Source organism: Tamandua tetradactyla, chromosome 2 (assembly GCF_023851605.1).
Source record: "Tamandua tetradactyla isolate mTamTet1 chromosome 2, mTamTet1.pri, whole genome shotgun sequence".
In the NCBI taxonomy this organism is placed as follows: Eukaryota; Metazoa; Chordata; class Mammalia; order Pilosa; family Myrmecophagidae; genus Tamandua; species Tamandua tetradactyla.
The window spans coordinates 144,487,055-144,497,765 of record NC_135328.1 but is presented as its reverse complement, the minus strand read 5'-3'; the positions used below and the strand labels follow the sequence as shown (position 1 = coordinate 144,497,765).

General features: G+C 35.2%; 1 protein-coding gene across 3 annotated transcripts; it reads right to left on the bottom strand.

The window, feature by feature from the left end:
- Positions 1-1,578: 1,578 nt before the first annotated feature.
- Positions 1,579-10,391, bottom strand: VIP (vasoactive intestinal peptide). 3 transcript variants are annotated; one of them, XM_077136092.1, is made up of 7 exons: positions 10,204-10,391; positions 8,966-9,082; positions 7,084-7,194; positions 5,932-6,036; positions 5,080-5,211; positions 4,149-4,237; positions 1,579-2,435 (listed from the first exon to the last, which is right to left on the bottom strand). In XM_077136092.1, the coding sequence occupies exons 2-6, from the start codon at positions 9,070-9,072 to the stop codon at positions 4,192-4,194; spliced, it is 501 nt and encodes a 166-aa protein (XP_076992207.1). In that variant the 5' UTR covers positions 9,073-9,082; positions 10,204-10,391; the 3' UTR covers positions 1,579-2,435; positions 4,149-4,191. The 3 variants fall into 3 exon arrangements, with proteins under 3 accessions (XP_076992207.1, XP_076992209.1, XP_076992210.1); XM_077136094.1 differs by having other exon boundaries at positions 4,149-4,234; XM_077136095.1 differs by having other exon boundaries at positions 5,080-5,208.
- Between the last annotated feature and the right edge of the window lie 320 nt (positions 10,392-10,711).

Here is a 10,711-nt window from a genome sequence, read left to right as displayed (position 1 = left end):
CATGCCCCAAGCTAAACTGCTTCTCTCCTGACGAGGAATCTAACTTCCCACACATCATCTCCATTAATGTAAGGCCCTCTTTCAAATTTCTCAGTTACTTAACCTTGGGATCACGCTTGACTTTTTCAAATCTTCAACTCTTCAGCAAGAATTGTACATCCACTTTCAAGATATCTTCCACTCTTCTTACCACATGCACCACTTCTACCTTGTAGTGACCATCACCTTTCACTTGGCTGACAGCAACAGCCTCCTGACTAATCTCCCTTTTTCTCCCCTTAGCACCCCTTCACCCTATTCCCAACACAGCAGTCAGAAATTTCCTGTTAAAATTGAAGCTCAGATAATATCATACTTTTTTCCAAAACTGAGCAAAGTCTCCTCTTCTCTCTCCTCAAGTCCTTGTAGAGCCTATGAGGTCCCCATAGAGTCGAGCTTGTGCTCTGGTCCCTCTAACCCCATCTCCCTACTTGGTCCCCATCTGTCTTACACTGATCCAGCCACACTGGCTTTCTTTCTGCCCAGACATGCCAGGACTCTTCTTTCATTTGTACTTGTTCTCTCTTCCTTCAATGCTCATCTCTCAGATATTTGCATGGCATCTCAGAGTCATTCAATAAATATTTCTTAAAGGAATAAGAAATAAATTGAAAGCGTTTGCATTAACAAGAGGAAATCCAAACTCTTCAACTACACATTCAAATTGCCCTACAATTATGCTCCCTTTTGGTCTTTATACACTTCTTGTGAGCAAATACCTAGGAGCTTTCAGTTTCCCCTGCAGTGCTTTGTGGACAAAGTAACTTACTAAATATTTAATAACTTGTGGAACAAGATATGAATAAAAGATACAATTAGTCCCATTCACTTTAACTTGTGTAAACTGCTTTGCAATTAGTGGTAGTTCTAGACTAGACCCTCCTAATGTAGTCATGAGCTCTAATTAAATTGAGCAAAGCTTTGCCGTGTTACGGTAACATCTCTTCTTTAATGATGAGGATCTGAGTCTCAATTTCTTTATCATTCTCTCTTGGTGAGATTTTAAGATCCATGACCTAAGAGTTAAAAGAAAACAAACACCTCATCTCACATCTAATTGTTTCTTGTTTTGATATTAATAAAGCGTAAGTTTCTACCTGGACAGATGGCCACTGAGAAAAAGACTGTATTTCCCATCCTCTATCCCAAATGACTGTGGATATAGAACAAGCCAGCATGTACCCTTTGCTTCCTTTTTTTTTTTTTTTTTTGATGCCCCTTTCTCTCTCCTGCTGCCTGGAATGCAAATACGATGATTGGAATTATAGCAGCAATCATAGCTATTGAGAACAAAGGCCTTGGATTATTGAGGGCTTCATGGAGTGGAAATATCATACTAAGCTTTGACATCTTACATCTGGCCTTATGTGAGAGAGGAATTCATCTCTTATTCAAATCACTGCTGTTTTAGGATTCTTACACACAAAGATATTCCTACCTCAAATACTACAGAAACTACTATTTCCCAGAACTTAAGAGTTTACGAGAGCTACTGCTGCATCATTTAAAAGAATCAAAACAATATAAAGTATCTGCAATGATAATCAAATGTCTTTATTTTCTATATCATTTCTGTATTATTTCTTACAATAATTTTGGAAAAATAGTTATGTCTCCAAAGCACTTTCACCATAAGGAAGTTGATGACACAAAGTTTACTCTGAGTAATTATGCAAAAAAAAAAAATGTATTACTCAAAAACGAGAGTTCCATTTGGTTTTCACTCTACATAACTTTAAATACACAAAGATAAAGGGAAGTTTCACGTGCCTGAACTAGGGGCCGTTCTCCTTAAATGAAATACCAGCTCAGAAGAAAGCCTCTTGCAATTTGAGATACAAATTTGAAAGATTTTTTTTTATCTCATTCAAAATAAAAGTAGCCTAAAAATGTGGACAAACACTTTGTGACAATCCTTTTTGAAGATATCTTTTCATCTTTGTTCTTGGTATTCTCTTAGACATTTTGAGGTTTATTTAACACATTATTCTATTTGCTTAATATTCAAATTTAGACGCACTGATTATTTACTCTACTTTTCGGAAAGGTCACGCAACTCTATAAATAAACACATTGATTTTTCTCTATTGCTACCCTTCCCAAAACCTCATATAACTGGAAATAACCTAATATTTACTTATCATTAAATATATTTTTGTTATAAAGTGTGTACAGCATATGAAATTACAGGATTTTCATGAGTTAAAGACAAATTTTAGAACTCTAAAATAATATTCACCATGTAAACATCACAGTTATTACATTGGAGTAAAACAAACCACAACATATACAATACAATATATTTTATTTGGCTTTGATATTGAAGTTGTTTTCTTGAATTACTTATGTAGAACTCAAAATATAATTACTTTGTTTATCGTCTTCCTTCAAGAATTCTGAAAAAGAAAAATAGAGTGTTTTAAGCATAAAAATATTTTTATTTACACAATCTCAGTCTCATTCACTTATCCACTCTGTGATAAACATCTATTTCTCTTTACCCCTTGCCTGTGACCAAGGATCTTACATCGTGCTGCCCAGAGGACACCTTCCAAAGGACTCATTGTGAGAAAGGAATTGGACTGTGAAGGGGCTCACTAATTGGTAATTAATAAATATCCATTTATGATTTTTACAATGGATGCCTCACAGGATTTCCTGCTGAAAGTATTTGATCAAAGCCACCCCTTCAAAAAAGGAAAGAAACAAATGGCAGATGTAAACTCATAAGTGAACTTATAACTTAGAAAAGGTAGAGTGATGAATCTCCCTTTATATTTTGGTGCCTATTGCATTTCTTAATTTAAAAGAGAATGCTTTTCTTGATAGATATTTTTCAAGAAAAGAATGTGATTAATTTTCCTTTGAGCAGGGACCTGTTTCTCTGAAATGTCTATCCATGATGAGAAATTGGCATATGCAACACTCCTATCCCCATATTCCTCTTATGGGTATAGGCATGGGCAATGGGCAAAGGCAGGCAGATAGTTTCCCAGCCACGTTCTCCACTGTTGACGATTCTCAGGGAAACCTTGGATATCCACATCAGGAGATGAGGTAAAACTATGTATTGCCTCCAGTCTGAACATGGGACTAGTTTAATCTCATTGACCTAGTCAGGGGTTGGAATCCAGCCTACTGCCTGATTTTGCAGATGAAGTTTTATTGGAGCACAGTCATGCCCATCCATTTTCAGGTATAGCCTGTGGTTGTTTTCATGCTCCAGTTGCAGAGCTGAGCAGTTGTACCAGCGACCATGCCTCCTGCAAAGTCTAAAACATTTACTGTGTAACATCTTTAGGGAAAAAGTTGCCAACCTCTGATATCTTAATGATTTGAAATTTCTTTAAGCACTTGCCAAGTATTATAAATAGATGTTGATGAGCTCAAACAAAGATTAATGTAACATAGCTTAGGAAAAAAATATGTCTTATACCCGGGTTTATAGCAAGAGAATTTGATAACAAGCTGATCACTGCACAGAGGGAAAAAATTACTCTTGTTTTCTGTGCTTGAAAATATTATACAATGAATGCTATTGGGGATATACCTGCACTCACTTTGTAGGCCAAGTAAGCTAAATTTGACTTTTGCTACAGGAGGTTTGCTATGTTTCAAGGAATACAATTAGATTCAGACTGTCTTGGCATTTCAAAATAATGAGTCATGCTATAATTTGGTAGAACTGTGTTTCCCTGTACTTCAATTAGATGATAACAGTCAATTGTGAGATGAAACCTTAAATTAATAAAAGCAGGATGGCTTAATGCTTAAAAAGAAGTCCAGTTTTTCTCATTACTGTGAATCAGGCTCTTCTGTTTTATATCTCAGCAGAAGGAGAGGAATAACTTTGAGTAAAGTAGGAGTGCCTTTCACATACCAAGCTGTTCGCTCATTAGGAGCTTCATCTTCTAAGCAATGAGAACATTACCTGAATAATTTTGAGCCATTTACTGGGTTGGAGTCCACTACAGGTACAAGTGTCCCTCTTAGATCATGTCTCATTGTGAAAACTAAGTTAATCCCAAAGTGTTTCTAACCAAGTGACTCTCACCTACTAAAATAATTGGGTGGTTGCTGTAAGAATGAGAATGCGCAGATATACCTACCATGGAGAAGTTGTCAGCAGCTTTACTCCAAAGAGCTTTTTCATCATTTTTCTAACTCTTCAGGAAAATCAGGAGATTCTCCGTCACTGCTGAGGGAAGAAAAAAGAAAATTGTATGTTAAGATTCTTAGATGAGAAAGCTCCTGAAGAAATAATGATGTCTGACCTATGCTGTTCTCCATGCCCTGGAAAATGAACTGGGACAAAATGATTATCTTTGAGATTAGCTATTGTATATGACTCTTTAAGAGTTTAATATTATACTTACAGTGATATAATCTGGAGGGCAAAGAGAGTCATCCTTCTGATCCCCTTTCCCAAACAGAATTGCTTTTATGCTCACCATGTAAACAAAATGAGATGGGAAAAGAAAAACAGTCCCACTTCCTAGGTTTCCTACTCCAATATTTACATACCATAGAGAGGTCTAGGTTTTATAGATTCTAAAAATAGAAAATACCTCTTAGTTTACTTTGTTAAAACAAGGTTATGAACATGCACATATAATGAGAGGCAGACTTAAGAAGAGTCCATGCACTAACAAATTGCTAATTCACTGAAATTTGCATTCCTTAATCAGCTCTTTTGTTAGCACCTGTTCCTAGATTCTGACTGGGTGTCTCTTACAGTTATCGTTCTCAACCCTGGTGGCATTTTGGAATCAACTGGAGAGCTCTTTTTTTAAAATAGCAATGTCTAGGGCCCTGCTCCAAGAAAGGATTTCCTTGCAATTAGTTTTAAGGAAGACCCGGTTATCAGTATTTTAAAAGCTCTCCAGAGCAATCTAATGTCAGCCATGGTTGAGAATTCCTGTTTCATATTGGCTGGGGGCATAGCTCAATCTCAAAGTAGCTCAGATAACTCTCTAGGTGGAGAGTATATTTTGAGAGCCACCATCATCTCTCATTTAAGCAAGTCCTCTTTGTCTTTACCTCCTCTTTCCATTCAGAATCGAATTCAAGTATTTCTTTACAGCCATTTGTTTTCTAAGGCGGGTATAGTTGTCAGTGAAGACTGCATCTGAGTGACGTTTGATTGGTGCAAGGTCTTCTGAGAGATTACTGCTAAGGAATGTAAGGAAAAGGAAATGTAAGAGTTTTAACAAGAAATGGTAAATACACCAATGTTCCACATTTCCTGCAGTCACAAAATGACTGAAAAAAAAAGAATGCTAAGCCTAAGAACAGGGAAGCACAGAATAGCCAACATGATTTTACATTTCCTGGGGCTACCTTAAGACACATTCTTTACTGACTGACCAAATACTTTTTAAAAAAAAAAAAAACATTGGAGGACATCTGAAGTTGTGTACTGCTATTTGGAGGCAAAATTCTATAAAAATCAGTGCTTCTTTAGAAGCTAAGCCACCCTGAGCAGTACCAGGTAATTATTCAGCTATCAGTCTCTTAAAGAAAGGATCTCCCAAATCTTAATTTGAGCAGGAGGTAAAATCAAGTCCTATGGTTGGCCTTAAATCTCCTTCAGCTTATACTGTGCCTTATTTAGTTTTTAATATGCTTAGTTCAATTTGATTGCAGATTTTTAAATGATTGCAGAGTAAGAAAACTAAGTGTGTCTGGAAGCAGTGAGTATTATTATGGCTAGAAAGCCTTAATTCCTTAATCCATGGTCCTGGCCTGTTTTATTCAGGACTATGCGATTATTTTAATTTCACTGAATTACGAAGAATTGTCAATTTTGAACAAAGTAAATTGTTACTGTAAATAAGAATTTGTCGGTTAACTACTGATATATATTTGATAAAAATAAAAAATTCTCTTTACCTAACTCGTTTTCCAATGAGGGACTCAAGATATTTTTTGGCAGAAAGTTGACCCAAGAGTCTACTGTAATCACTGGTGAACACTCCATCAGCATGTCGGACATTTCTAAAACGAAAGATAAAAGAAAGCCATTATTTTGCAAATGGTTTTCTAAAATGTTATTTGCATTAATTAAATAAAGAAAGGCTTATTATGAAAGCTTTTTCTCATTCAAGCTCAAATCCATAGGTTTCCTAACAACCTACCGAAAATATTTTCTGGTTACTTGTGTCAAGGACTAGTCTTTATTTTCAGCCTCAAAGTTTTAAAAAGCAGAGAAATTAGTTTTTTAGAACGTATGTGTGTTCATTTCCTGGTGCCTGCCCATGCAAATAAATAAATAAATAAGTAAAAAGCATGTGTTGATGTAATAATTCTCCCTGGCAGAAACTTTAAAAGTCATTGTTCTCCAAGGAATATTAGTGTAAGAAATAGAACATACTAAAAACTAATTTCCATTTATTTATTTATGGTGCTTTATTTCTGCTACCCTGAATGAAGATACATACAAGGAGGGAAAATATACTGGTTTGGGCAAGTGCATAATATTATGTTTTGTTACTAATATATAAGTTTTGTTGTTTCTTTTGAAAAAAATAATTGAAAATAAAATCTCATAACATAGAGAGGATCTTAGATTTAAATAGTCTAACTTTTCCATGCAAGCAAGGAACCTTTTATAATTCATCTTCAGTCTAGTTATGCAGGTTGTATCTGAACACTGCTCCAGATAAGTAGTTCCATTAATGAACAGCTCTAAGTATCAGATACATTTTCATTACAATGAGATTCTCATGCCTGAGAATCAACATCATGAATTCTTGAGGTGATATATATTTAGTGGTGAGTTGGTAAAATCTGTAATCTTAAAATGGTGTACAACAGAATTTAAGTGAACAGTTTCTTCATCCTGACTCATAACAATTCATAACTTGTTCAACATAAAAAGCATGATTAGCTGAATAAACTGCAATAAATCAGACTGAATGAAGCCATGGTATATGGAAATCTGCAGCGTTATGCATTGGAAATAGCTTCATAGTCAGACAAAGCAAAACATGTATATTTCTAAAATATATTTTGTAAAATAAAACTCAAGAAAAATAAACTCACCTGGATACATCATAATAGGGTGTGTCATTTTCAGCTAATGCATTTTGTAAGATGTCAGTGTCTGCTTTCAATGAACCTTGATCAGGTTCATTTTCTCCTTCGAATGGAATTCTGTCACCCAATGTAGGAAAAAACACAGAAATGTAATACATAATCTTCTCAGTAGACAGTGCTTATGGTTTTACAACATTTGGAATAAAGTACTTAAAATCATGGATATCACCCATTGACAAAATATGGAAATTGTAATTGAATTTAATGGCTTTTGTGGTTTAGAGTATAAATAAAATTTTGATGAGCCCATAATATAGACATCATACATGCTGTACGAGCTGGATGTATCACATATAAGAGCTACTTAGTTCAATCCTGACTGTTGAACAATGTACCCTCCCTTAATAATATCTTCATTTTTCAAAAATCAAAAAGTTTCATAGGGAGAGAAGTTTTATCCAAAATTGGAACCCGAAAAAAAATGTTCTTAATATTCAAAACGAAAACTGCGAAAAATTGATATTTTATTATTTTAGCATTATTTATTCCAAACATCTCTCAAGAGCTGAGTATGAGTTTCTTTCCTGTCAGGTCTCTCAGGTTGATGTCACGGATTTACCTTGGCCTGATACCTTTCTCTAGATTGGTCAAGTCAAAAGAATCCATCCATCTATGCCTTGTCAGTCAAATTCGGTGAATTTTGTGAGATCTGCTGGTTTCTAGTCTTATGTAGTTGCCCAGTTTTATTAAGGCAGGCACAACGCTCCCCTGGAAGAACTGAGAATAATTGTGCCTGCAGTGAACTAAGGCTCTATGTGTGGGTGCTACACATTTTGGCTAGCAGTACACTTAAAATTATGTATGCAGGCATATTTACACCATCAGTGATAACTCCAAGGAGTGTGCCAGTTCCTGGACACTTGTGTCTCTTTTGGTGGGCCTGTAGGTTAGCCATCAATATGCACTTCAGCATTCTTGTAATTGTCCATCCACTGATATAACCATTCAGATACAACAATTCTATTTAGTTATCAAAGCAACACAGGAGGTGGATTTAAGCAGGTTTTTCAGAGAACACTAATAGGTAAGAGATTTTTCACTCAACTGAACGTATGTCTACTTTGAGCAGAGAATCAAGAATGGACAAAAAGGGGTGCCTGTAAACTGGAAGGAAAAAAACTACTACTGTAGTTTTTCTTTACTATCTACCTCTTTAGCATATTTAAAAAATTTCAGATAAGACTTTAAATGTGAGTTATGCTATGTTTCATGAATTTAAAATAGAGAATGCAAGATATAAGACATCAAAATTAAGGAATTATGGTTAAAACCAAGTCCATTAGGATTTACTAATGTGAGAGGGAGGGATGTCTCAATAAATCAATTATCCCACAAATTGTAACCTTGGCAAATTGATTCTGTCTATATAGTTGCCTATCAACATGATTTTATACATTTCACTAATCAAATACTAATCATGACTAGTTATAATAAAATATTTCTGTTCTATGAATTGATCTTAAACAGGAACTAAAATGAGGCTGGCAGCTAACATCTATTTTTCTACCAAGAACCGAACCAAGATGACATTGGATAAAAGCTTATTACTTAACTAAAACTTATTTTGAATGAAAGGAAAGTCAAATACCCCTTTCACCCATAAAACTAAACTGTGATATGGTCAGTAATGCCTGAGAGTGAATTCCAGGACTCAGAATAATCAGGTCGACCCAATGTTGAAAAACAACCTTGCTCAATACATCAGCCAAAAGATTTAAATAAATAATATCTAATTTTTTATAACTTGAACTGTCAATAACAGCTTATTGGAAAATTCCACTCAGATGAAGAAGCAATGTTTAACTGTCTGAACTTAAAGAGAACTAACCTCAGAGCAGAGGGTGATCCAAAGAGAGGCCATGCCAGCGTTTGTGAGAACAGCACACTGAAAAGTGTCAGCAGCACAAGCAGCCAGGACTTACTTCTGACTTCCATCTCTGTGCCTCTAAAGGGAGAGAGTCATGTAAGCTTTGTAGCCACAGGTGCTATCGGCAAGGAAATTCTGAATGTCTAGCAGTAATTTCTGAAGGCCCTTGCAGAGTTTGGAAAAAAATAATTTTTATTTTGTGATAGGATTGCCATTTAAACCCAGAAGATTCTTTCTCTGAAGTGTGCTTGAATAAAAATTGAGATTGTTTTCATCTGTGGCCTGTCTCTCACCAGGTACATAGTTGGCCCAAGTACCTTATATTTAATGCCAAATATTTGGAGGGCTTGAAATATCTCCAGGGACAATTTACTTTTAACAGTTGCCACATCCAAGTTAAGTATCTTTTCTGGCAAGGTAAACAGTTTCAAGGAACAGAATCTTTCTTATACTTTTAGCTTTTTAGTGTCTGCCTGACATAAAGCTGCAGTATTGTCTGTTATTCACTCTGTTAAACATAGATGTACATAATGGCATACAAAGATTTTGTGTATCTATTTATTTTCTTTTTAATTAGTAGGTAATATTGAATTTATTTCCTTAGGTCTGACCTTGAACAATTTAACTCAATTAATACAAAAATTATCTTTGAATCCCATATTACCACTAAAATAGGTTTGCAATAAAATAAAATTAAAAACAAAGCTTCTCTTTTTTTTGCATTTAACCCATTTAAACATTTCATCTCTAAATAGTTTTTAGATAGAAACTTAGGAGTTTAAGTTGTGATTCTCTTGTGACATAAAACAAAGAGGAAAATAAATGCTGCCTAAGTTCATTCAATCAACCAACATATGAACTAGAAAGCACAGCACTTAAAAAATTAAGCTGAAAACTTACAACCAACTATACCTAATGAACCCTTCAGTCAAAAATCCATACACAAGCAAATAAAACCCAGTTGCATGCATTAAAAAATAATGTGGTGAAAGCATAGGCAAGGTAAGCAGCTTCCAGAAAACCTAGTCATGTGAGGAAGTTGAGAGCTTTCTATACTTACTGAGTGACTTGAGATACTTTTGTGTTTTTCAGTTGCAAAGGAGGAACACTGTAATATTCTTTTCAAGACAAAGGAAAATGCAATATATCCTGAGAAAAGTTACAGAGGCAGGGGAAGAAAAGGTGAAGTTTTCACTTACCTAAGTAATGCTGTGTGGGAGCTTTCTTTTCCAAAGGAGCTGTCTAGGTGCTGAAGTTCTATGAGAGGGGGAAATGCTCCAGCTCTCTGCCCTCAGGATTGAACAAGAACGTGGAACCGGCTAAGGGTTGGGTCTTATTGCCGGCTTCTGCTCTTCACTCTACCCTGACCAGCATTTCAAAGCCCATCATTTTATAGGGCTTATATTTAGGGCTGAGCAATCACAAAGCTCTCGGAAAGACGTCAGTATACTCCCACGGGATGAATAAGGCTTGAAATTCTTATTTAATTGTCATTATGTCTAATTTATATAAATTTATAGTGAGTAACTTCAAGATATAAGGCATACAGAGGAAATTTACTTTTATTTAAACAAACAAAAAATGGCCCTGGCTTAATGTGAAGTGTTTTAATCTCTAATTTAGTAGTAATGAAATAAGAGAGTGGTTATAGTTTTGTAGCCAGGGTCATTGGGGTTCCTTCAGAAAATAAGGATTTATTTGTGGGAA